Source organism: Balaenoptera borealis (genome assembly GCF_965194805.1).
Source record: "Balaenoptera borealis genome assembly, chromosome: 2".
Taxonomy (NCBI): Eukaryota; Metazoa; Chordata; class Mammalia; order Artiodactyla; family Balaenopteridae; genus Balaenoptera; species Balaenoptera borealis.
Window position 1 is genome coordinate 5,000,541 of NC_138867.1, and position 27,380 is coordinate 5,027,920.

The 27,380-nt window shown below is 42.9% G+C and overlaps 1 protein-coding gene and 1 long non-coding RNA gene across 4 annotated transcripts in view; one reads left to right on the forward strand and one right to left on the reverse strand.

Moving 5' to 3' along the window:
* Nucleotides 1-27,380, reverse strand: part of LOC309623421 — a 720,194-nt gene that overhangs the window by 342,769 nt on the left and 350,045 nt on the right. The window lies entirely within an intron of this gene.
* Nucleotides 1-27,380, forward strand: part of ICE1 (interactor of little elongation complex ELL subunit 1) — a 57,852-nt gene that overhangs the window by 11,447 nt on the left and 19,025 nt on the right. For 2 of the 3 annotated variants that reach the window (XM_082380309.1, XM_082380307.1), the window contains exons 2-13: nt 1,614-1,672; nt 2,316-2,350; nt 4,649-4,667; nt 5,434-5,545; nt 7,053-7,129; nt 8,099-8,136; nt 10,342-10,424; nt 10,642-10,681; nt 10,762-10,818; nt 17,350-17,436; nt 19,176-19,585; nt 21,839-26,545. In XM_082380309.1, coding sequence (XP_082236435.1) covers nt 1,614-1,672; nt 2,316-2,350; nt 4,649-4,667; nt 5,434-5,545; nt 7,053-7,129; nt 8,099-8,136; nt 10,342-10,424; nt 10,642-10,681; nt 10,762-10,818; nt 17,350-17,436; nt 19,176-19,585; nt 21,839-26,545 — 5,724 coding nt within the window. The remainder of the gene's footprint in view (nt 1-1,613; nt 1,673-2,315; nt 2,351-4,648; nt 4,668-5,433; nt 5,546-7,052; nt 7,130-8,098; nt 8,137-10,341; nt 10,425-10,641; nt 10,682-10,761; nt 10,819-17,349; nt 17,437-19,175; nt 19,586-21,838; nt 26,546-27,380) is intronic. The other variant, XM_082380308.1, reaches the window with a different exon arrangement.

Below are 27,380 nucleotides of genomic sequence, written 5' to 3' on the forward strand. Positions count from 1 at the left end.
CTAAAGTTATTGAATAGTCAATTCATTGCCCTTTGATTTATAATGTTCAGAGTCTCTACTGTACACAAGAATCAGTTCTAGAATAAAGATAGAAATACGAAAAAAGGGCATAAAAGTACTAGAATAACATATGGAAGACTCCTTATGATTTAGCATCTTAGGTGGGGTAGAGCCTTCTAAATATATTAGGAAACCAAAATTTAAGAAAAATGACAGATTCAACTATGTGAATATTTAAAACTACTGTATTCATATGTAGTTGTATGTTAATGATCAATTGAGAAACATACACAAGTATATATTTGTAACTTTTGGACCAGATGTTACTGTTCCTCATATATTGCAGCTCATAAGACAAGTGCAACCACACCAATGAGCAAATGATATAAGGGGCCGTTTTTCTTACTGAAAGAAAAATGATGAATGGCCAGAGGAGATGAGGAAGATTTCTCAGTATCACGCATATAGAAATATAAATGAAAAATATGTCTCTGAGATTACCAAAGCTCCCAGCTATCAGTAATGCAGGGAGCCTATTTGGACTTTATCCTAGGGGAAACTGGAAGTGTCTCCCAGAGAACTGGGCAAGGAAATACATTGCCTGTTGTTAGTAAAGACTGAAAAGGACCTAACTGGCCTTCAGTGGAGAATTGGGGAATTGCGTACATCCAAATGTATTTTAAATATATAGTGACACTTCTGAAAGGATATATACAAAAAGTAACAGTGATTTTTGACACGTGTTATGATGAGGTAACATATACTTTTTACTTTATATATTTTAATGTATAGATTTTTTACTTTAGTAAATATGTTACATGTATGACTGCAAAGAAAATGCACATATTAGCATGAAGGGAAATAGTTCTGTAATTCTCAAAATTAGTTAGATTACCTAGATAGAAAAAGATGTTTTGGGGATAATTAATAAAAAATAAATTCTTATTTCTGAAGTGTTTATCAGTGAAAAAAAGGAGACATTAAAGGAAAAAGTCACTTAAAGAAAAGAAAATCTGTTCAGTTTTAAATCTTAGGAACATTTTGAACAGTGTGACTAATGTTTTTTTCTGTCAAGTTGAGAGCAGTAATTTAGAGCCACATTTGTAGTTTGTCCTAAAGTGTAACATAGATCCTTATAAAAAGAAGTTTCACTGAATCTTGGCCCCATTTTAATATTCCTATTTGCTTTTCCCATGTTATTTTTATTTTTTTGCTGTTTTTAATAATTTACGTGTATTTTTGGATTAAGTCCTTTCAGAAATAATGTGAAGTGTAGACTGATGGTTAGTAGTAATGAGTGAACTAAAGTAATGATATTTATTGAGCTCTCGCAGTGAAAAAGCACGCACAGTCAGAGCATCAGTACAACTGCCTTGCTGTTAGAGTGACATCATTCCGGTAAAGAAAGAGATTCAGAGAAATGCAGCATGGGCTCAAGGTCACACAATACCTCTGTGGGTTTATACTCAACATAAATAATAGATTTACCTATTTCTGTTTATATAATATAGTGAACAGTATGTTTATATTTTATAATAAATGTTACAGAAAAAATAATAAAGTAGCTTATATTATAAAAGCAAATAGCTAACTGTAGCTTTTTTTTCTTTCAGAATTTAAATGAATATGTTGAAGCATTAATTACCCTGAAGCAAAAAATTATTAATACAGAGTGAGTATGTTTTCCTCTGTTTGGCCGAACTTCGTGAACCTGACATACAGGCTGGAGCAGATGGTGGTGGTGTTAGACCCCCTCAGGCTGAGAGTGGAACTGGGGTTACTCACCTGGTGCCTGTGTGGTGTGGGTTATAATGGAACTCCTCAGGGCCTGACGCAGGCCCTCGGCAGCGAGAGCGCAGAGTCCTAACCGCTGGACCGCTGGGGAGTTACCCGTGCTCAGACCTTTACAATGAGGCTCAGGCGTTAGATCATGATTTTTGCTAAACTGGAAATTTTTTTTAAAGCTGTTTTCTGTCTTTAAAGCCTTCTTAGCTTTAGGACTGGACATCAGATTTCTTTGTAGTAAATTTCCTGGTGTGAGATTGTTTTTTTAATCCTGTGAAAGTCACAAGAATTTATAGGCAAAGATATTACTTAGATCATAGGAATTTTAACTTAAAAACTCATATATCACTGCAGTGCTTTTAAGGAATTTAAGGTGATATGTGTATGTGTGTGCATATGTTTAATTAATTAAACATAAATTTGTTACAGGAAACCTAGGCAGAAAGGTGCCTTATACATTTGGAAACATGATTTTAACATAGTGTGATTTCTAGATTGAAAAAGTAACATAACTCTTTTCTTTGTTACAGTAATTTGTTGACAGAATATCAGAAGAAATGTGATGATATCCTTTTACTGGCTTTTTCCTTGGAATTTTTAAGAATGTAAAGAAATGTGAGAATTTTCATAGTTACTCTTTGGAAAGCGGTGCTTACAGGCTCCAAGTAGGAAGTGCCCCTGACAAGCGCAGTGAGCAGCTGTCTTCTACTCGTAACACACGTTTAATGGTCAAGGCTGCTGGCCTCCTTGTTATAGAATGTGTTTTGTTTTTGTCGTTGATTTTGATTTTCTTAAGGTTTCGTAAGCTTTTTAAAGAGTAGGTCTTTTTCATTTGTACTGAGGACATGACCAGTGCTCCTTAGGTTTAGGAATAATGTGAAGCTGAACATGATGCTGTGAGAATATTTTTGGATTTCTATAAGGAGTGCGCTGTAGGAGTATTCAGAATGTTGGAAAATTAACTTTTGTTAATTAGTTCTGTGACTTGTAGAGAATTAATGAATATATCCCAAATCATAGTGTAAGTTTGTATCCCCAGGACAGTCCTTGGTCTCTGCGTCACCGTTTTGTCCAGTAGCCGTTTAGAGCACCTGCAGGCCTCTGTATTTTCTTGGCAGGGCGGAAGTAGTGTGCACAATCATTCCTCCCACATCTTGTGGTGATACTTACCTGAATTAAGTGTCTCCTGTGACAGTAAACACGCATACGTGTGACCCGCAGCCTTAGCTTCAGTATTGGAGCAAATACTGCTGTTCAACTCTGGCAGTAACCTGAGGCCTGTTTCAGTATTATTTCTGGCATTCCTAAACTTCTATGTAATCACCAGTTGTTTGTTTGTGTTGGTACCATTGTATCTAATTTGTGTGATTAGAGTAATAAAATCAAGGCATAGCATTTCGATTTATTTTTAGTGTCTCAAGTTTTACATTCAAAAAAATAGGTCTTTGAAAATTTCCTCGTGTGCTTTATTGAAACTATCAGTTCAACTATAAATGTATGTTATTGCAAGAGTAATATCTTTGATTTTGAAAGCTGTACAGAAACAGTTATTATAAACTCTTCTAATTAGCTAAATAGGGAAATAGACAGTTAATTCCAGTATTAGGAAAATATGTGTTCATTGTATCCTTTTTGGAGGAAATGGTATGAACTTTTTGAGGTAATTACAAATGTAATCTAGCAGGGAAATTATTGATTTACTTTTCTAAAATTTATAAAATTTTAAAATCAAAATTATTAGAGTAATTTATTAAAAATTGATAAAACTTTTTGATTTTTCTTGAATTTCCCTTCTGCAGTGTGCTAATCTGCTTCAGCCTCAACTATAGGTAAATATAGATTTTTTTTAAACACATCTGACATTTGCTCACAATATGTATTCATTGTACCTCAAGTATGCAGTTGTTTGCTCTACAACCTGAGGTGCCAGTGTTGCAGGTTTAATATGGCTTCTTGTGTGACTCGATTCTTTACTCTTTTGTGTCATTCTGACTGTTTTGTTGTTTATTAGTTCCTCTTTGTACAGGGCAGAGAGTATATTTTATTTCATCAGATATTTTTTGAATTTTTCTTTCTTGCAAAGACTGCAGTAATTTAGGATGAAACTCCTTAATCTTCAGAAGTTTACTTTCTAATAGAGGAGGGTACAGATGTGTTGTGACCAACAGACATTTCTATATTGTGATATGAGAGTAGGATTTGACAGGCGGTGAAACTTAAAGGAATGACTTTTTGCTGTCTTAGAACATTTTACTGGCAGCATGATGGGAAATGAAGTTACCAAATTGTGCAGACTGTAAAAGTGAAAGGTTTTCTAGATTTTATATGTTCTCCCTGTATTTCTTTTCTCATTGCTCGTTAAATACATATATATATATTTAATTCATTCAATATTTATATTCATTAAATATATATATACACACATATATATGTGGTTTTAGTGAGTACGTAACTCTTGTTTGCTGGAGTTGTGCTCCGGACTCTGAGAAAAGAAGGACAGGATGTTTGGGTATTCTGATATATACAGGATTCAAGGTAGTTTTCATTAGTTGCTTATTGCTTTGTCTTTATTCTTGGAATTTAATATTAATCGTATAGTTAATCAGGAATCTTTTTTAATTTAGAGAAGTACATATTTTGACTTACGGCACATGTTATAATTAATAGGAGTAACTCAGTAAAAAGCTTTATCATATGTTATAGATGGAACTTTGAATGTTGTTTTCTAAGAATTATGATCTTGCCTGTATGTATATTGAACACAGATTATTGAAGTTTTAAGGTGGGTTTTATCTTCAGACAAGATGAAATTGTTTTATCGTCAGTAGATAAAATTGTCACAGTTTTCTTTAACAAGTTTTACAGCTGCAGTTTGCAAGAAGGTAAGCTAGCTACCTGTTTTCTTAGTGTATTTGGGGTAGACACTTATCGGACTAAATTTTTACACAGATTCAACAAAGTGCCACATAGAATTGACCCATTATGTAGACTGGTTCTTTGATGCTCATAATAAAAGAAGATTCACATTTTCCTTACTGTTAAATTGTCGAAATGAATTTCTTACCGAGGTCTTAAATTACAGCCTAGTGTCTGATTTTTCAGTAAATTTTACTGATCTTGTGGCCACTGAGATGAAGTTTATTGCTATCAGTTATTGTTGTCTCTGTGAATTGGACAGTTTAATGTGGTTGTTTATCATGTATATTTTAATCAATTTAAAGTAGTCTTACTTAGAATTTAGTAATGTTTTATACTCTGATTACATTTATCAATTAGAAGAAGGCAAAATATGGTTATAAAATGACTCACACAGTTTGCCTATCATTGAACTGAAGTCAGTGGTGATGAACTCAGGATTGAAGAGCCAGATCACCTGGCAGATCATCCAAGCGTTCTTGTATTCTCCAGCAGATTGAGAGCCTATTGCGCTTGCTTCTCATATGGTTTCGGATGTACTTTTATTAGAAATAGACTCATGTCAGAAATAAAAAGTGATACATAAATCATTTTGGTACAAATAGAGAGAATGCATTTAAAAAGAGAGATTCTTTGTTTTTAGTTAGAAATAAAATCGAAACCAGTAGATGTATTTAATAATTCACTGTAGATACTTTTGCACAATAACATTAGTGTGTTGTCCATTTTTAGAGAGAATATTACTCTGCATCACCAAGTGGAACAGATGCTTCAAAAAATTTCTCCTCTGCAGAAGTGTCAGGAAGAACTGGGATCTTTAAAAGCAGAGTTAGAAGAGAAAAAGGTACCTAAAGTAATTTTCCTGCAAAAGGCTGTCGTCAGTAAATTAAGATCTACTTATTTACTATAATTGGGACAAGGGGACATTTTATGTCTTAACAAAGGAAATAAATGATAGGCAAGACTCGAAGTGTATTGCTATACTTAGAGAACATTGAACTAGTTGATTGATGGCTTGGTCCTTACAGTAATTATTAGTAATTAATGTAATGCTGCATTAGTTGCTTATGCTTTTTGAGAGGTTCAGTAGAGGAACCATTTTAGCTATGAATTTTTGTGACTTTATGTGCCCTGCATTGCTTGCCTTTTCCATTTTTCTTGCTGTAAGTGTAAAGTAACATGCAAAAGTTCAAACTTAAATTACGGAAATTATGTTTTCCATTTCAAAACCCAGTCGCACTAAGTAAAACTATTTTAAATGCTATAAACTAATTTTTTAATATAAGTTTTGTTTTACTGGAGCCTTAGAAGAGAATTCATGGCTTTTACAAATTAAAAAAAACTCTGAAGCCAGTGAAGTTAGGTGGTTAGCATTAGACAAGTCGTAGCCAAGCTGGAATGATTCCTGGCTCCTCGATCTGATAGTATTTGTGCCTCCCAGTCTTCAAATTGTTTCATTTTAGGATGCCATGCACCTCTCTGAGGTTTACATACTTTAACAGTGGTCGATTTTCCTATTTCTATAGAAAGTCTTTATTACATATTTAACTATGCGGTGAAAGTTAAACAGAAACAATCAAGATGTTGAATTTTGTCTACCTCTGACTACAAAGTAATGTCATCAGCCATACCTGAGAGGAAACATGAACATTGGAATCACAGCTGAATAATAAACCTAAATAGTCACTCTTTCACTGTGACGTTCAGAGAATTACTCAGTGTCTGGATCCTCCGATCCCTCATCTGTAAAAAGGGGTCATAAAGCCCGTCTCTCAGAGCTTTGGCGACTGAAGAGCTATACACATTATATTGTACTGTGTTATCAGGCTCTGTAAGTTTCTTTCCCATTCCGTAGTGCCCGTAGCATATACATATTGATTGGTGTTAACATATTTTCCCAAATTATCATTAAGTATAATGTTTTATTTTATATTTTTGCATAGTAGTAATAATAGCTTACATTTATTACCTCTAAAATTGCTTTAAGTTTTGTTGAATTTTAATTGGCTGCAACAAAAATATTAGCTATTCGATATTACGAAGATTTGGGGTTATTTTAAAATTAGTATATTTTAAATTTTATAGCTCTGTTTGATTAGACTGTTTATCATATTACCTCTGTTAAGGATCTGGTTATATCCGTTAAAATGTTCAATGAATTGTACTTTGGTTTCCTGCCTAATCATATGTATTCATTTGGTTAATTTCATACTATTAAGTGATAATAATTTAGCTTATCAGGGTCAAAATCCTTATCACTGGTGGTCAGTGACTTTCAAGTTGTTGATATATATATATATAGATATATATATATATACACACACACACAGACACATTTATTTCTTTTTTAGAGTTCTCTGAAGTTGTATCAGGATACTCATCAGGAATATGCTCGTGTGAAAGAAGAATGCTTGAAAACTGATGCTCAGTAAGTAATTACTGTGGAAATAGTGTTGTCAATACTGAAAATGTGTAATGCTTAAATCAGTAGTGTTTCTCTTTTCCCCGTCTTTGGGTATGTTGACCATAATTAACCAGGTGATCTTGAACTAGTCTCACAACCTTGTTTTCCATATCTGTAAAATGGAAATTATACCTATGTTGAAGGATTAATAGGAGTAAATAAACCATCTTATGTTAAAGGCCTGCACAAAGAACTCCATAAAAGTTTTTATGTCTATATGCGTGCATGCTTGTTTGTCTGTATTTTGTATTCATAGAGAAAACATGATTACCGTCTCACTTCTTTGTACCATTCCTTTAATAGATATCATCTGGAATGGGTGTCTGTGTTCCATTAATGAAGGGGGCTCTTCCAAAGAAGTCAGTTGATTGTTTTGAAGTTGAATACTATATTCACGTTGTTTACAAAACTCCTGAGCTACACATACAGTAGCTTAATGTAGATGCGATGTCACAGTAATTCAGAGACTTTCTCGAAGGGTTTCCTACCTTCTCTGACTCAGAAATCTATCCTAAAACAAGTGCAGTTTTCTAGCCACTGCCTCCTGTAAAATGGTGGTATTGTCTACCTCTGCTCCTGTGCTCCATAACGTGCTCCTGAAAGTAACCTCACCTAGTCGGGTGCTGGACTGAGTCCAGGATGCCACCTGGACACATCAGCTTGGCTCAGAGATGAGCCACACAGGCATGATATGCCACAGAAATGCAGAGTTTTAAAAATCCATTTTACAGATATTACACAGTAAACAGCATACTATTCTTTCTGAAGTTTACCTTCAAAACAGTTGCTGGTATTTTTAATGATTGATGTGTTATGCTTGTGACTAACATTTTCTTTATTATGTAAATCTCAATAATTTAAAAAATCATGTGTATCACAAATTGTAAAGTTACTTTTTTTTAACCATTTTAATTTATACAATTATATTATCAGGAAGAAGAAACTAGAAGCCAAGGTGAAGAAGCTGGAAGGTAATTGGTACTCTTGTCATCCAGCTAATGGAAGTCATCGTCTTTGTATGAATGATTGGTAACTGTACAAGGCTGTGGTACTTGGTCAGGTAGTTGAGTCCTGGGTTTTGATGGTGCATCCCTGGATGAGTGCATTAAGGGTACCATTAGGAAGAAGGTTGAATACTGTACTTCTCTCAGTTACTGGATAGACATGGAGATGGAATGTGGCGTATCCTTGAAGTGTTCACTCAAAATAATAACAGCCCATACTTTTACTGTAAAAAGCAGCAATCAAGAAAAGGACTTAAATTTTGAAAGTTGAATCTCATGGGGCCCTCTCATTTTTTACTAATGAAATAAATGGTTAGTAGAAAAGGATACTACTTTTTTGTACTGAGAAACTTGATGTATTTGGATGGTTGTGACACACTCATGATGGAGAGATTTCTGTGAGATTCCCTACACTGGGAATTTCCGCTGTGTCCCTGCCCACTCCCCCACCCCGCCGGCACCCCGAGTTTGGTCAGGGCCTTCTGTCTACACTGAGCAGGCAGAGGGCCACACGAGGGTCTGCTCAGCCCTCCTGTGGCAGCTAAGAGCCCTTTCAGGAATTGAATCCGAGATCTTTTCTTCTGTTTTCTCCTCCTTCATTGGGTGGTTGTGACGTGGAAATAACATCAAGTAGAGACAAGTGTGACCTGCCAGCCCACCCCTGGTCCCTTCCTCCTTTCTCTCCGGCGCAGGCTGGGGCTGCCCTCGTAGCTGTGGGGCTCACGGGCCTGCTCTGTCCTCTGCTTCAGAGAACGGGGTTTTTTTTTTGTTTTTTTGTTTTTAATTGAAGTATAGTTGATTTACAATGTTGAGTTAATTTCTGCTGTACAGAGTGATTCAGTTATACACATATAAACATTCTTTTTTTTAATATTCTCTTCCATTATGGTTTACTACAGGATATTGAATAGAGTTTCCCTGTGCTAGACAGGAGGACCTTGTTGGTATCCATTCTGTATATGATAGTTTGCATCCGCTAACCCCAAACTCCCACTCCATCCTTCCCCCAGCCCCCATTGGCAACCGCAAGTCTGTCGGAGAACAGTTTATTTTCATTTCAAGTGTGAAGTGAGAATTTGAATAGAAGTTGCTGAATATATTTCCAGTCATTAACTTGCCTTAATTGAGCCCAGTTTTTCAGACTTAGGTTCTAAATATTTTGCTAACAAGTTTTCCTCTGATTTGGTTGTTGCACAAACATTGAGTGTGGCAGTAAGTACAACATCACTGTGTTCTTTCTCAGTATTACCTTCTCTCGCTAGTGTGTGGAGATGTGTCTATTTAAGGAAAATTTTTAAAGGGATCTAAAATGCCTGTGAGACTATATGAAGCTTTTGCAGCAAACTTCCTTTGAAGCGGAAGTGTATTTCCCATGTGACAAAAATATTTTTCTAGTAAGTGACAGGGCATAATAATCAGGTAAAGAAATACTCAAGTTTGTTAGAGGAATCAGGAGAGGATTGTTACTGTGGTGTTTATAGGATTTTACTTTTCACAGCAATTGTGTATGAACATATTCAGATAAAGTCAATACTGCTCAGGTTAATAGTATATTTGAACCATTCAGTGCTTCAGAACCAAAAACTCGAGTTAAGAATTTGCTCTAGATCCACAGGAGAGCTATAAAAACACCTTAAAAGTAGATCTATGTAAAGATACTGGGACTTAGGATGACTTGGCTTGATGCAAGGGAACTGCGGGCAGGAAGGAGTAAAAATATAGTAAACATTGAGAAGATTGTCCCTTCCCCCAAATGAAGAAAATGGTCTTAACTATTGCTTGATAAAATCACAGTTCTAAGTCTCTAAAACTTGAATGTTCCTGATTGTTGAAGAACAAGGGGACCACAGCCTCTCCCTCTAAAGATCTTGTACATTGGCTTGTTGCCTGACTAAAGGGTCGGGGTTGGCTTGTTTCAGGATTGGAAAGGAGTCTTAGGGCCTAGATGCCAATTCTTCAGTTTTGTAGATAATAGTTTAGACAAAAGTGTTCCTGCATTTATCCCTGATTCTGCTACAATACTGAAAGAACAGTAACTTTTTACAGAATTTGTTTCAAATTTTAAGAAACGAGCAAAGCTCTCAATAGGTTATTTTGAGAATTTCATTAATGGTAATTATAAATGCGGTAAATTACTTTTCTCTCTTATTTCACTGCACTGTTTAAATAAAGAGGCTGCTGTCAAGCAAACTCAGGACTTCAAGCAACTAAGGAATGAAAAGAAAATACTTGAAAAGGAATTTAGGAAGACACAGGTAATAGATAACAGCAGTGCCCACGCATGTTCAGATCTTCCCTGCGGGACTCCTTGGGTCCTCTGTAAGCCCCGTGGGTCCTCGTCATGAGGAGTCACACGTGAGGTCCCCAGCTGAGGGCAGTCAGCAGTGCCCCTGGGTCGCCCCCTCTTACATCCCGTCTAGAACTAGCACTCCTTTATCCACTGCAAACACTGCTCGTGTTTTGTTTTCACAGGAAAAGCTTGATGAATTTTCTAAACAGAAAAATGAAAAGGGTGAGTATTCAGTTAATGCTTACTTAAGAATTCTGTTTTGACACACAGTATTTTCTAACTGTTTCTTCCCCACATTTTAGAGTTGAGACATATTGGAACACAAATTTCAAGTGATTCTTATGGAAGCATCGATAAAAGTGAGTATATTACAAATTTAGTTTCAATCTCTTTGCATTTCTTTTAGTGGTTTGGGAGGTTGCTTGTTACTCTTACCTATAATTGTGGGAATTCCTGGGCTTGTACATGTTTTTTGTTAGAAGAAACCATCTCCTATTTCCTGTCTTCATTAGATCTGTGTATGTTATCACCTTGCTGTCTGATAGAATAATACAGTGAATGAAAGAGTCAAAAAGCAGTATTCCTTGGGAAAGAAAACTGGGAGAGCTATACTTTCCACACTTTTCAATAAATGAGTATAGTTTCCTCATTAGATTACAATTTATCAAGTTAATGTATTAGATTTCATAGGTGCCAAATATATAAAAATGGTTAAAGTCAGGCAGGGAAACTGTGGAGTCAAAGCCGTGGGGTGTATTGTTGGAAGACAGAAGGGTTTAGGGAAGGCCGGAAGTTACACAGAGGAGTGCGGTGGTGCTCACAGGACAGGGACGTCCCCAGCGCCCCCGGCACACTGAGCTTGCTCCCTCGTGGACGGGGAGGTGTAACGTGAGGAGCGGGGACGCTGGAGTTTCATGTCAGTCTTTCTACTTACTGTTTGACCCTTGGCCATTGACTTCCCTTCTTTGTGTTTTCATTCCTAGTTGTAAAAAAGAGATTATGAATTTCTTCTCTGCCTATCTTGTACTATTTTGGTAGAGATAAATTTTAAAAGGCAAATAAATAAATAATGGTATTTTCAAAGTAAATAATGGTATTTTCATGTCACTCATGTCTTCTCCAAGTGGAAATTATTAAAACCACTTACACTGTTTTGTGCAAGTATATAGTGTCTCTTCAGAAGTCTCCTTTACCTTTTTTCCTTCCTTTAATTTTTTTTTTTTTTTTTAATCCATAGATCAAGGCTTAAGACTAACAGTTGATACTTTGCAGTTGCCCAGGCCCTGAGTCTGTTTATCACTATCACTGATGCATAATTCCATGTGCTTTTGACTTTTCTTCCTCCTCTGAGGTGTGGAAAGTGAGACTTTGAGTAACAGGTGCTGCTGAGAGAAGCAGGACTCGGCAGCACTGGGCTTTCCCAGCTGACAGTCAGGTGTGGAGTTTAAGCATCTTTCTTGTAGGGTTCTGCTGTCCTCAGGCCTCACTATTTAAAACACAGCCGTCACCCCCTTCCGTAGTTGCTCTCTAGCCTTACATTCTCTTGTTCCTTCAAAGAACTAGTTACTTTCTCAAGTAAAATCTTTTTTTTTTTTTTTTTAATCTATCCTCACTGTGAGGGAAGGGATACTGTTTATTTTACTTTTTCCAAACAAGTAAATAAATGAAGTCTTTAGGAATCTGCTGATTATTCAGCTGTGGACCTTGATGGGTTTAATTCCTAATTCTTAAGTATATCTTTAACACTTTTCTTTGTTCATACCTGACTTCTGAAAAAACCTTACGAGTTAGGCAGAAAGAGCCACTGGGTCGGCTTCACTTTTGAGAAGACTGCCTGGGGGCTTTGTTGGTCTGCCTTCCTTTCAGATGCCAATAAAAATGGCAGAAGATTAAGAAGAAAAGAAAAGAATAGTTAAAAAGTGCTAGAAATTAATGAGGAAGGTATAAAGCAGGTGGTGTCAGTTGGTGATGAAACCCCAAATTACAGAGAAAAACAGCAGCCCTCAAAAAGCAGGTTTTCACTGCAGAAGTCTGTGCTCCCCAAATCACAGGAGTGGGCATGGGAGAAGGAGCAGTGCATTAGCAATTTACCAGGTGACTGATTAAGGGGCGAAAAGCCTGCAGCCTTCTGGCTTCAGAAACTGTTCCTGGCAATAGTCCACAGGCTGTGGCCCGAAGTTTAGTTCTCTAAAGTGTTTGTTAGGACATGGGAAGACCCGGAGTGGGTGTGGATGTCAGAAAATTGGGTTAATTATGGCTGCTTTGAAGGATAGCCCCTCCTGTTCCCAGAAAATGAGATATTTGTATACGCCATGTAAGTCCTCACAACCGTATTCACTCTGCTTCCTCCTTCTGAAGACAGGGTCCTGTAGGTTCATGAGATGAGGACCTGCATTTATTGCCAGAGGAATAGGACTAAAAATGGAGGCTGTAGAAATGTACTCTGGCTGTGAGAGACGTCACTGAGAAAAAGCAGTGACAGGAAAGAAAGGCACCGAGCTCAAGAGAAACTAGTCCCTGAGGAAACTGTGTTAAATCATGAACAAGAAGAAAATGATAACAATTGAAATAGTGTCTGTAGAGAACATCTAAGAACATATCCGTAGTCTGCTGATGTGAAATCTGAGTTGGGGTTCTCAAATATTAAAAACACGTTGTAGAAATAAACCCACTCGAAAGGCTGGATTGTTGAGTGGACAAATAGAAGATTGCTATAATGAACCAGGAGATTTAATTGTGGACATCTGTGAGAATGTGGTGTAAAAAGATAAGGAAATAAAAGGTATTAGGGAAAACCTAAGACTCTGGAGCATAGAGCCAGCCAGGTGTTGTAATAGTCATCTAGGACTTCTCAGAGGGGAGAACAGAGCTGTAAGGAGAGAATGTGATCAAGAAATTCTATAGAAAGAAACTTCCCAGAGCAGGACACTGATACAATATTTATATTAGAAAAGCCTCCCAGCTGTAGAGCATGATTTTTATGTATGATCTCCATCTCTGACTTGTTCAAAGGAAATACATTTAAAATCAAATGAAGCAGAAAGATTGAATATAGGAGGATGAATAAAGAAATTCCAAGCAAATGCTAAGTTGAAAGCAGTAACACAAGGCAAAGAAATAATTCACACCTAGAAATGAATTTACATGGATTAAAAGGAAATATTTAGATAGATTAAAGGTACAATTCATCAAGAAGATACTGCTCTTATGACCTTTGAGCATAAAACTGTGTCAAGTAAAATGCTTGGATATTCTAGGGGGAATAACCAAATCTGTTTTCATGGGAGACTTCAGTGTGTTTCTCAGAAATACAGAGTAAAAGCAAGAATTTAAACAGGAGATAGAATTGGAATCATAATTGCAAGATGGATGATTTACATACAACTCTTAAACCACAAACTTTGAATTCTTTAAAATACTTTTCAAACATATATAAAAGCTGACTATTTACTAGACAACGAAAAGCTACGATCTAATATGAGATATTAAGATACTGATATTTCATAGGATATTAATAAAAATCTCTCCTACCTCCGCCCTGAAAAACTGATAGCTGAACACACATAATAAATACAAACAAACCCCTCTTGGATAACAGAAAAAATAAAAACTGAAATACTAAACTGTTTTGGAAATAAACAAAAGCAGGGCAGTATTTATTAAAATCTTTGAGATATAGTCAATATAGTATTCAGTGAGTGGTTTGTGGTCTTAAGCGATTATGTTAGAAAGCAAGAATTACAGAAAATGAATGACTAAGAAGGTAGGAAAATACAGCAGAAACCTAAGGAAAATAGAAGGAAGGAATTGATGAAGATGGAGACATAAATTAATGAAATAGGAAACAAGGCATTTGATTTGGGACCATTAAAACTAATAACTGGATCTTTGCAATGCTCGTGAAACTGACAGCTCTTTGGCAAATCTGATCAAGGAAAGAAGAAACAAAAACCGAATCACACCAGGACTGAGAAAGCTATAAAAATACATTTGGAGAATTATTTTTAATTTACAAATTTATATTCAGATTTTATCATGTTCATAAAATGGACCATTTTGTAGGAAAACATACTCAAATTGACACAGACTAGGTGTTGCAATCCTGAACAGAAAAATAACCCAGAAGAAATTTTTAAAAATAGATAAATATCCAGCACCATGGAAGATCTAGGTGGCTTGCAGGTGAGCAAGCCTGAAGTGGAAAACTGATGTCTTTATTATTGTTTGGTTTTAGAACTTAAATAATGTAGAATGCTTCCTGTTTCATTCTCTTAGACTAGCATAACCCTGTACCAAGATCAATTAAGAATAACATGCATACATATCTTCAAGACTCAGAACTCTGTTACTTAGGAATAAAGCTACAGAAGTACTAAATAAAATTTTAAGAACTCAAATCTATTAGTAATTTAGAATACGGACAAGTTATGACTTAAGGATTTATCTCAGGAATACCACAACAACTGGTTAAGAGGAAAGTGATAGGATCATCTCAATTCAGTACCCATTCCTCATTTAAAAAAGAAAATCGGTGAGGTAGTAACAGAAAAAAACATTCTGAACTTGAGAACGGTGAAGCCCTGAGAGCACAGTCACTTCGCTCCACCCCTTCCGTGTGTGCTGGAGACCCTAAGCCACGCAGCCACGCAGACACAAAGAGTCGGAGCTGTGAGTGCTAATAAGGAAGGGTCAGACTGTCCTCATTTTAAATGACGTGACTATCTATGTGGCAGAAGGAAAACAGAAGTGTAGCAGCTGGGGAAAGTGCTGCTATATACAGTGAACACGCACAATGGGCCATCATTAGCCTATCAAAACGGGTGGAATAAGAACAACCCGATCTCAGGTGGCAGCCGACCTGAGATGTCCGGGGAAAGACCTGAAAGCAGCATGCCTGCCTCCGTGAAGGAAAACTAAACCATCTGAACACATGGATAAATGCTATGTTCCTGGATCGAAAGACTCAAGGCATAAAGATGTGCATTTTCCCCACATGTATTTATAAATATACGCTCTGAAACCAGATGGTGAAGGCTTATCGGAAAGAACAGCTGTTTGGAATAATAATTTAATTTTTGAAAAGGAAAATTCTGAGCCACATTCATGCCTGCACAGATATTAAAACATACTGATAAAACCATCGTGTTTAAAGAAGCGTGCTATTCACGTGGAAACTGACAAATCAGTGGAGTAGGAAAGTCCAGAAATACTGTATTCAGAGATGCCTGGATTTTGATAAAGGAGGCATTTTAAAGGATAAGGGGAAGGTGTGCAGTTCAGCTGAAGGAGGTTTTCACAACTAATGATGCCACAAGATCATTTTCTGCTTTGCTGGGAATGGATAGCTCTTTTATGTCAGACTGGAAGTAATGAGTGCGTGCTCAGCTGAAATAGGCCTAGCTCTGGTTAATAGCCTCCGTAAGCATAGAAAAGTAACTTTTTTTCTTTTTTTTTAAGGTTCCTTGTTTGCTGCTTTGGGTATACGTAATAAGCAGGGATCCTGGTCAGGTCATTTAAGCAAAGGGGATTACAGTATTTGGAAGCAGGCTTTTGGGTAGGTTAAATCACAATGTAGATAAACTACTTGATCATAGAATTTTGAAACTCAAAAATAGATGTACCTCACACACAGTGACAGTGGCTGATTTGGCTCAGGAGAGGTTGGAAATGTCCAGCTTTTCAAACTTCTCTGTTTTTGTGCCCCATTTGTCCTGGTCCTCTTACTATGGACTTCATTTTTTAGAGTGATGTAGTTTGCCAACTTAAATAGGGCTGACCTCTTCCAAAATTTGTGATTCCTTGTAGAAATTTTGGTTTAAAAGGTTGGTCTTTTTAGCCTCTCTAGAACTGGATTAAAGATTTCAGTATTTTCAATAAATGATTCAGTTTAAGAACTTCCAGTGAACTATAACAGAACTTAAGGGTGGACTGAAATTACCTAATACTTAATGCTATTTTCAGTTAAATTTTAACTAGTGTGGGTTGTCTTTTTATGCGTATTTGACACAAACTGTTCATGTTTATATTTTTATGAATATTTTTTGCTTTGGAACATTTTTGGGAATTTGTGTTCTTAATGTTAAATTGACTTTAAAACCATAGCATAATATTCTTAATGTTATATGACTTTCATTAGGCCTGTGTTTGTTATAGTTGCCCTTTGCTTTTCAACTTGAACCAGTGATTCTTAACCATTTTAGGAAATCAGACCCCTTTGAAAAATATTTATGAAAATTCCAAAGTTTTCACTTTCCTTATAGAAGCATATGCTTCTTTCTGTGTGTCTGCTCATGTGTGATTCTCTCTCCCTATTCATGTTTATACACACACATTTTTGTCTCCTCCCATTTCCCCTTAAGGCCATTAAATTTTTTTCCAAGATCCATGAAGCCCCTAAGTTAATTACAGCATGGTCAACTCTGATGGCTTTTCCGATAACCTCATGGAACTGAGGGGATACTGTTCTGTGTTCTTTGTAGACTACATAGAGCCATAATCTCTTACATCGGTCATTATATCTATGCTTCCCCCCACCCCTGACCCCAGTCTCATATCACTCTCTGTAGAAAGTACATAGACCAAAGACTTATTTATACTGTGCCTTCATAACGGTGATAAAGGCCTTTAACAACAAGTAGATATGGTTTTTTGAGTCCTACCGCTGTTTGCACCCCACCTTGCAAAAAAAACCCGAGCTTGTATTCAGCCTATCAGTAGACCTTTGTATGAGTAGCTGACTGAACTGTGTGCAGTGATTGAATTTGGGGAAGATGTTTTAAGTTGCCTGGTTTTCTAATTCCCTAGTAAATCCCGGTTTTACAAGACTGTGTTTTGGCCTTGTGTAGAATGAGCCAAATGACATGACTTTAATACTTTACTTTCTTTCACAGGGAAAGTAAAACTACTTCTGAAGGAACTCTGGCTCTGTATAAACACAACACACAGACTACCTGGTGAAAGCAGCAGATTTGTCCCAGGTGAGAGAGAAGCTTCCAGAAGTACATTTCATACATGCAGTAGAAATGTTTACTGTGGGCATTATATGCCTTCAGTTTTTAATATCTCCTGAATCTCACATTGAAAGAGTGAAATAAACTAGGATGGGTACTTAAAGTCATACAGAACTCCATTCCCTCCAGGGTGACTTCTAGTCTCAGTGAATGCATCTGGCTTTTTATTTTGTAATAGCACCTTTCGTCAGGGAGTATTCATGGAAACTGGAAGACACGTGGGGGGAGATGTATATGGCAGGTGTACGCGGAAGACCGAGTTTCACCATTTTCCCACTTTTGTCGCCTCCCATCCCAGGACCCCATGTTGCATTTAGCAGTCATTCTTCCTTTAATTGCCTGCAGTCTGACAGTTAACGGTCTTTCTTTGTCTCACATCTCTGACCCTTTTGGAGAATACGAATCATCTGGTAGAATGGGAATCTTTGGGTTTGTGGGATATTTTCTTGTCTGAGAGCGAAGCTGTGTATTTCTGGCAAGAGTCCCCCAGCGGTGTGCCAGGGGAGAGGGGGTGTGGGTCTGCATTGTCCCTGGGGACGTTAACCTTGATTGCTTGTTCCAGGTGGTGGTGGCCAGGTTCCTCCTCCATGTACAGTTTCTGTTGCTTCCTTATTCATTGATTATCTTGAGGAAAATGCTTTGACACTGCAAATATTCTGTTTCTCTCCAACTGTAGCCCACTGATTTTAGCATCTCTTGATGGATCTTGTCTGCTACAATTACTACTCTAATAGTGGTTTTTGTATTTCCCTCATTCCTCCTACGTGTATTAATTGGAATTCTTCAGTAAGGAAGAGCCGTCACTTTTCACCACTGACTTGTTTATTCACTATTTCTGTCAGTGTAGTCTCACAGATATTTATTTTATTCTGTGTGTTATAATACAGTACTTTCATTATCTTATTCAAATTGCTCCAGATTTGGTTATTGGGACCATCTTTAGTTTGGCTCCTGGGTCTTTTAGGCATGTCCCGTCCTGTTTTGAGTACTTCTTTACTTCTGGTACTGCGAGCTGTTTAAGGCTCAGCTTGTATTTTCCCCTCCCCAGCTCTGTTATCAAACACTGCTCCAAGGAGCCCTGAGGCCTTCTGCAAAATGTATTTTTACAGCTTTCAAATATGACAAATGGTTATTTCTAGTTATCTCCTAGGACACAATGTTTTTACTAACAATTAGCATTACTGCAGTATACCAAAATCCAAATCCAAAGAGAACCAGCGTTTTCTAGTAGTTTTCTTGTTGCGTTATAATGCAAAGTATTTACGTGACCTAGTCAGGTTCCTTAGCTAGAGTATTATACAAATATGGTCGTGGAGTAGCCTAATATAGGTTGATTTTAGACAGGGAAGATAGTGTTTCCTATCACCTTGTATGCAGAAGCCGTTTCTCCCCAGTCCTGCTGATTTCCCAAGAGAATGAGGGCATCGTCAAGGCCCGTTACCATGGCGGCGGATGGGCGCCTTGGCACGGACACCCTGCTGCTAATGGGACACGGGCATCTCACCATCCACCTGCCTGTCTTCTCGTTTGCTTGTTGTGAGGGAAGCATACTTCTGTGGAATATGTTCAGGTCTTACAGGATACTCTTTAGGAAGGGATTGGTTGCCTTTTAAAAATGTTTCTACTTGGATTTAATGCAAGCATTTTGAACTGTTAAAATAAGGCTTTTTAAAAAAGTTTTCTTTATATATATTTTTTCCCCACAGAAAAACCTGCCAAAGAAAACCCCAGATCCTTCGAGTCCAGGGAAGATGGTGTGCCCCCTCCAGCAGGGGGCAGCCCTCTCAGGACCTCGGCCGTGCAGACGTGCCTGGCAGAGCTGTCCATGGAGATAGAGGGTGACTTCTCTGCGTGTGACGACGCGGGGAGAGAGAGGCCGGGCAGAGCAGCTTGCCGTGACGATGGTGTCTCTCAAGAGGACCGGAATCCTGAGGCTGTAACGCAGGGGACTGAGGCTGACCGTGCTGACTTTTCTGATCGCGATCATTCTTTTGATGAAGATCTTCAGGCTGCCGTCGACTTCTTCAAGCTCCTGCCGCCTCTTCTGTCCCCGGTGCCCTCACCCCCTCTGCTGTCCACCCCACACCTGGGTGCATTTCCGTCCTCACTCTCACCTGTAAGTTGACACTTCGCATTACCTGGTGGCCACATTGTCCATCCTGCTACGGGAGCTCAGACCAGGTCGTGTCAGGGAGGAACGTGAGGATTTAACAAGGCGGGCCGGTGCCCTTGGGTCCACGTGCACATACGGCTTTTTTCATTTTGTACTAGGGGTGCATTTTTATTGTTTTCATCTACAGTGTACTGTAGGCCTCCTGTGTCTTAATTGCTTACTCTTATCTTTAGTGCCTGACTCATAACAGATATGGAATGAATGAATTAAACAAGTGTTTATAGACATGGAGTTTTTCAGAGATGGGAAGTCCATGTATAGAGCATGCAGGTCAGTTAGGTTGCTGAATTCCCCACCTTCATGCAATGAATTCACCATCTTTTTGTGTGTTTGCAGAATGGTTTATTGTAATTTCTTAGGAAGTTAGTCTTGACAGAGCAGATTTGTATGCTTTTTGGTTTAAGGAACAGATAAATGACTCCTTGAGTCACATCCTTCATTCGGGAAACCATAATGCACGTCTGTTACGTTCTGGAGCTGGTGCTAGACATTGGGAAGGCTGAGGTGACATGGGCCGGGGTCACCCCGGTGGGGTCTTGTGAGCCGGTCGCCCCCATAACGGGGCCGTGGTGGAGTCCACGCTGCTGGGAAGCATGCTGCCGGAGGGGCCTGGACACGGAGCTCGCGCTGGAAGGAGGCCGGGCGGAGGGCGGCGGGAGCGTCTCCAGCGAGCGGGCGTCCCGGCCCAGCGTGTGGAGGGTGCGTTGTGTCAGGTGGAGGAGCTCTTTACACAGAGGTGTAGGACTCGGGGCGAACCTGACTCTGGGGAGCAGTCATCCAGACCGGGTCCCCGGGTCCATGTGTGTCCTAAGGACTCTCCATTGTATCCTGAAGGCAAAGGGAAGTCCCCGGTGGATCCAAAGAAGTGGAGCTAATGGTCCAGTTCCACTTGAAGGTTTTCGTTTAGTCACAGTATGAATGGGGAGGGGGAGGGGAGAGTCGGGAAGGAGGCAGGACTGTAGCCGGGAAGTCATTGAATCAGCAGTTTCCTCAGTTCTTGACCGCTGAACAGTAGTAGCATTTGAGTCAACCGGTTTGGAAAAGGTCCCGAGGTTGAGCGAGCAGCACGTCTCGAGAGATTTGCGGTGCGGTTGTTAGGCGAGTGGGGGTCGAGGATGCTGGAAGCAACAGAGAAGAAGAACCTCTGGGCGGGGAGGTAATGTCAGGCCTGTTAAGTGCCAGGACTTCCAGGTGCGGCGTGTGCGAGGTGCACCCCCGTCCATGGGCGTGGCGCTCAGCCAGCCTGGGTGGACGCAGGTGCCGGGGTGCCTCAGCCTGGGGGCCAGCAGAGGCCCGGGGCTGCGTGCTGCCATCCAGCCGGAAGGCGTGTGTAGAAGAGGGTCGGGTCCCGACAGTCCTGGGGAGCTGTCAGTGCCGACGTGGCCAAACAGAAGAGGAGGAGAGAGGTTGAAAGTGGTCAGGACAGCGGAGGAAAACCAGGGGGTGATGGTGCCCTAAGCATCCGAGGGAGGACAGGATTTCTCCAGTGGGAGCAAGTTCATGTCAACGGTGGGGCCCTTCGTCAGTCCCTGGGCCTCGCAGGCCGGGGGCACGGGTGGCTGAACTGGCTCTCCTGGGGGCCGTGTGGTAGCTGCGGGTCGCTCAAGACGGGAGGGGCTGGTGGGGAGTCACGGGGGGCTTCCGGAGCAGACCCGGAGTCAGGGGCCGTGGAGGAGGCAGAGGTGTCAGGGTGCAGCACAGGCATGAGGTGTGGCCAGAGGGGTCTGCAGGGTGACACCCAGAGCGATGGCCGGGCTGGCGCTGGGGCGAGCTGCACTGGGCCAGAGCCCGCGGCTCGCCGGGGAAGGCAGGCAGGGCTGGGCAGCTAGAGGCGGAAGCCTTTTGGGCCAGAACATGGGGACGTCAGAGTTGACAGGAGGCCTGCTTCGAAGTTAGGAGAACAGACGTAACCCTAGGCTGCATGTGGAGTAGAACTGGGAAGCTTCTCCGTTTGGGGAGAAGCAGTGTGAGTGCAGGAAACGCTGGGGAGAGGCAGCTTCTTTAAGGAAAGAAGGTGAAGCAGTGCTGTGCTCGTTGAGACCTACCCATCCATTGATAGAGTCCAGAGAGTGGACTACCCTTTGCTCAGATTCTTCAGGAAGCACACACTTTTTTAATGCATTTAGTTGGTAGCTGCGTTTGGTTGACTGCAGTAGTATTTTACTAACTAATTAATATAATTCATTTATATTTAAGGAAATCTACTTCGGAGAGTGTACGGATTCCAGTGATCATGACTCGGCCCAACATAGAAATTCGGAGCCTGTTTCAGAAGATGATACACCTGAATCGCTGGACTGTTTTAGCTCATCCGGAAAAAGTAAAGGAACTGGAACATGGGAGGAAAAGCTCCAACCACACGAAGCCACCCAAGCTCTAAATACATTGGAAGTCAGTGAGGTGACAGCGGTTGGGTTTGGGACATTTACAGCAAACCTGAGAGAACCTGCAGCTGCGTTCCCCTCTGCTCATGAGAAACACTGGACGGTGTCATCTGAGTCCGTGAGCGAGGGAGGAAAAGGTGTTTTGGATGAGGCAGGAAGACAAAGAGAGGTTCGGGAGATGGATGGGTCAGTGCAGACGGAGAAGACACGTCCTAAAGCCACGGGCAGCGAGCGTGTTGAGACGCTGTCGAGCAGCCTGGCTCTAGAGGAGGGCATGGCGCTCGGGACGTCAGCCTCGTGTCAGCCTCCCCTGGGCCCGTGGCCATCGAATGAGCCCAGCGCACCTGAAGGAAAAACCCCAGTGTCCGGAGTGATAGGATCACCCAAATCGGAGGTGACCAAGCGGACACTGACTGATGGGGTCCCTTCGGCATCAGGTCGCCTGTCCACTTCTGGTCGTTTTCAGGGACTGTCTGGAGAGTTGGAGAAGGAAAGAGAAGCGATGCCAGGGTTCGTTTCGGGAGACCCCTCTGCCCCAGGAGCAGCAGGGGCCGCGCTGGCTGCCGCGGCGCTCGGTCTGGGGGAGGAGTCGTCGTCCCCCGTGGCCTCGGGAGCCTCGTCTCTCTGCGGCCACCCCCGCTCTCCCCCTGGGCTGGAGGAGGACGCTGAAACATCTCTTCCTACTGAAGCAGGCCCTCTCGAACTGCGTCGTTTGGAACAGGCTGCCATGTTCACCATGACAGATGTGCATTCTGAGCCCCCGGAGTGTCCCATAGGAGAAGGCCACCTGGAGAACAGCTTACGCGCTCTGAGCCCAGTGTCGGAGGCGTCTGATTCTAACGGTCAGGGGGGCAGCGAGGTGGGGTGTACGACCCTTGTGAAGGGCATGAACGATATCTGCTCACTCCTGCAGTCAGGATTCTCGGGAGCCGCCAGAGGCGGGCCGGGTGAAAGGCCAGGTCCGAGGGTCGAGCTCACGCCGAGTCGGTCAGATTTCACATCGTCGGCAGGGCCTCAGTCTGGCTTGATCAGGAGTGGCTTTGGCTTTGGTAAAAGCACTTCGTGGCACCACAGTGATCTGTTACGGCGAAGTGGTGAAGAAAGGCTGGGACCTCAACCTGAACGTGAACAAGAGGCGGCGGCGTCCTCAGAAAGCAGAGGCTCAGCGTCCACGCCTGAATGTGCTGGAGAGGATAACAGTCCTGCGGGGTTCAGGGCGCCTGCATCCTTGTTGCCTAACCAGGTGTCAGTTATCACCAAGCAGGCACGGCCCGAAACCATGCAGGGCGCACGATGGGAGCCCTCGAGACTGGCTAGGAGGGAGCCCCCCTTAGTGACAGACGTTGATAATGGGGCTGGTCGGACGCCCTCTGGAGCAAGATGTGGGGAGAGCGCGCACACAGCACCGAGAAGCAGGGTGGCGGCTGCTACAGAGAGCGCTGCCCCGCGAGTTTCCTCCCCCTGGAGAAAATCAGACTTTGATTCTCCAGGGGGTTCTTTACCAGTAGAAAGTTCCTGTTATCCCACAGATAGTACATTATCTTTCTCTTCTGGCGACATCCTGGTCCCAAACCAAGACGTCGTGATGGAAGCCGCAGTGCAGGAAGAGGTGCAGAAGCAGAGCCCGTGTCTTCCTGCCACAGATGTGGACACGTCCAGGCTGCATGTGGATAAACGTCCAGCCACGGAGGTGACGCCGTCAAGAGGTTTTCCTGCTGGAGACACCGTCGGAGCCTCTGGGGAGGCCCTGGCCGTGACACGGGACCCGTCTGTTGTAGAGCACGGCCCAAAGGGGCATCTGCAACTGCCTTCTCACACTCCTGGGGGGGCTTCTCCTGCAGCCCTAGACACCGCAGAGACCGCTCTTTCACCAGCGCTCGGCAGCAAAGGTGAGGAGAAGCGTGCTGTGCCGCAGAGTAGCCTCCCTGGCGCCCTGCACTGCTACACGGGCATCCGCGAGGCAGGCGGAGGTGACACCGAGGTAGAAGAGAGCGAGGCGCCGAGCTGCAGCGAGGGAGAGAACGACCCCGAGGCCGGGCTGGAGGACGGCCAGCAGAGCGCGGTCGGGGCCTCCGGCAGGGGCCTGGGGGCCGCCGGCGCTGGCGTGGCCGAGACCAGGCCTTCCGTGGAGGTGGGGCGCCTGGCCGCGGCTCTGCGGGACTGCACCCTCGGTGCGCTCTCCGAGACAGCCGGGCTTTCCGCGTCCGAGGTCGTGATGTTTCTTGAAAGTTGTCAGTTAGGAGGGTATAGTTCGGGGGACTCTGTTTCAGAATGTTCTAGCAAAGGAACCCTAAATGAAGGGATGAACAGGGAATTAAAGCAAAGGGAACCCTCAGGAGAAAAGTACAGAGAGCACGTGTGTGAAGAGGAGGCACTAGAAGCCTCTGAGGGGTGCACCGGCTCCTCGGAGGACGACGACTGCCCTTCAGGGGGCACAAGGCAGCTGGCCCAGCGCTCCTTGGAGACGCTGCCCGGGGCGCTCACCAGGGTCCGCCAGGAGCTGCAGGCCGACCGCGAGGACGCGGGTGGGCAGGATGCACCTGACGGCGTGACAGCAGAGCATGAGGAAGAGCAAGTGCTGCCTCGGGAAACAGCCGGCTCCTCTGCGCCCCTGACGCCGGCTGGCTCGGGCGCTCGGGGCGGTTCTCCCACTGGTGGTGGGCCTGACCATGAAAACACGCACAGCAGGTCTGGGGGTAACTTGGATGCGACCAGGCCAGTGGATGGTAAGGAAGGGGTCTCGTCAGAACCCCCGGAGCCCTCGCCCCTGTGCGCTGCCACGGGAGTGGGGCCGGGGGACATGGCGTTTCAGTGTCAGATCTCTACAGTGACCTCCGAGGTTATAAACGTGCTGATAAATAACGATCAGAATCTAGTCATTGAGAAAGGGGACAACTGGACCATCATCAACGGGGTAACGCTCATGCCAGATGTGGACCAGGTTATCCTGTGTGACGCTCCTGAAGACGCCCCCGTTTCCCCGGACCCAGAAGGGCTGGCAGCTGGCTTCATTCCTGTTCCTTCCGAGGAGAAGTCCCCAGAGACCGGTCGCCCTGGCCTTCCTTCTCAGGAGCCCCAGTGTGGCAGTAGTGTGGCCGGAACCCAGGGCGATATCTCAAGCAGCGGTCAGAGTGCTAACTTTGATAAAAGTCGTTTGCGGAATAGACCCGTTAAACCCAGCGTGAGGATTAGCGCTGAGATATATGATCAAAACTTTGAGACGCAGACTGTGCCTTCGGATCACACTTACTGTAATTCGAAGCTAGAGCCGCTGAGCAAAAATAAGAGTCGAGCAAAGATTTCAAACAGAGATCAAACACACAAACCGGTAAAGACGTTAGCGTCGAGCAGAGTGGAGACGACTCAGAGTGAAGTTTCTCCATCATTTTCCGGAGAAAGAGGGAACGGAAAAACTCAGAGGAGTCAAACGCAGACCATCCTAGCCAGCGCCGACACGTCCACTCCTGCGGACTACTGTGCGGACACGCTGAGTAAGATCCGGCAGGAGGTGGGCCCCCCCCTGCCCCCACTGCTGGCTCCTCTCATAGCCACGCCTCCAAGGACTTCACAGCCAGCCTCTCCGCCGACATCGAGTTCCAGCCCCTCCTCACCCGTCTCTCCCCGCGGCCCGATCTCTCCGCCGTGTGAGATCCCGGTGTCTCCTGTGGTGTCTCCTGTGGTGTCCCCCTTGCTGGAGGAGCCGGGGCACTCCTCTCCTCCACACGCGTCCCCATCCCCGACCACCGCCCCGGCCAGTGACAGGGTCTTGTCATCGCCTTTGCAGTTTTGTGCTGTGACCCCAAAGCACGCCGTCCCCGTGCCCGGCCGCCTGCCCCCGTTCACCTCTGCCCATCCGGCGGTGGCAGCGCCCCAGGAGAATTCCGTGAAGATCCTGGACACCATGTACCCAGAGCTGTCCGCCAGGGCCCGCACCCTCAGCATCCTCAAAGGGAACATCCAGCTCACGCGAGGCCCGCCGGCCGACCCCAAGAACCTGCCGGGGCCCGCCAGCGCCATCAGGGGCTTCAAAGCCATCACTTCAAGCTCAACCGCCTTTGTGAAAGCAGGGGGCAGCTCTGGTGGTGACTGTAAGCGGGACAAGTCGAGAGATCTGGGGCCTCCGCAGGATTCGGGCGGGAAAAGGGCACCGTCAGCGGGTACACCGAGGAGTGCTAAGAGGTTGCGCCTGGACAGTGGGTCCCCGGAGCCAGAGCCGCCCTCGGAGGGCATCAGCCGGAGCCCCCAACGGAACCCCTCCCAGGCTGCAGCCGTGAGGGCAGAGGAGGAGGGGCGGCGTCTTCTGGCCGTCGGTGCAGTCTCACAGTCACCCCTGAGCCCCAAGGAGACCGTGGAGTCCTACGACGGCGCCGTAGCGGAGGCCCTGAAGAAGATCGCGGAGTCGTCCTTTGACCTGTTACCTGTCATTCGTAGTCATGTGTATGTGGGAAACATCTCCAAAAAGCCTGTGATGAGAGACCAAGAGAAAGAAGTTGTTTATGAATTTAGCACAACAAAAAAGGTATGTGGCTCCTTTGCTCTGGGGGCGTTAGGAATCGCATGTCCTCAGACACAGGCCGTCTCCTGTCAGCAAAAGGGGAGCTGGCCCTGAACAGAAGTTTATTCTCAGAGATGGGCAGTCACCCGTGTAAACGTTAGGACCTATACTTTATTTCTAGCCAGCATTTTATACATTTGAGAAGTGATAAGGCGTTGGAGATTTGGTAATTTGTATTCACCAAATACCTTAAAATTTTAAAGGAAAAAAAAAAAAAGTCCTGTCAGGACTTAAATTGCGTATTTCCCATTGATTCTGGCATGCTTAAAAACTCGAAATGATTTGCTTCAAAGCATCAAATTGCTGTGTAATAGAGCCTTTCTTTTCTGTGAATGGTATTATATACACACTTGAGAATTTTGAGAGTCAGAAAGGTAGTGTGTGGGTTTCGCACCCTCCCCCACTTGATGTAGGTCAGAAATCAAACAGGAACAGATGCTTAGCTTCGGGAAGGGGGCTGGGGGAGGATTATGCAGATTTACCTACATGGTTTATTAGGACTTTCCTCGGTTTTTATTTTCTACATATTTATGTTGATACTGGGTGGGTGATTTCCAGTGTCCCATGGATTATGCTTTATCGGTTATCTGTACATCCTTGGAATCACAATGGTATAAATATTTATTTTTCTTAGATTGCATTTCAGAAAGCACAAAGCAGTACAGGTAACTTTGGAAAGATGTTTATTTTCAAATGACTGAATGTATCAAATTATTTAATGCTCCTTTTCCTGGGCGAGGAAAACATTACCCAGTATTTTAAGATCTAAACAGGATAAATGTGTAGAGTACGTTGGAGT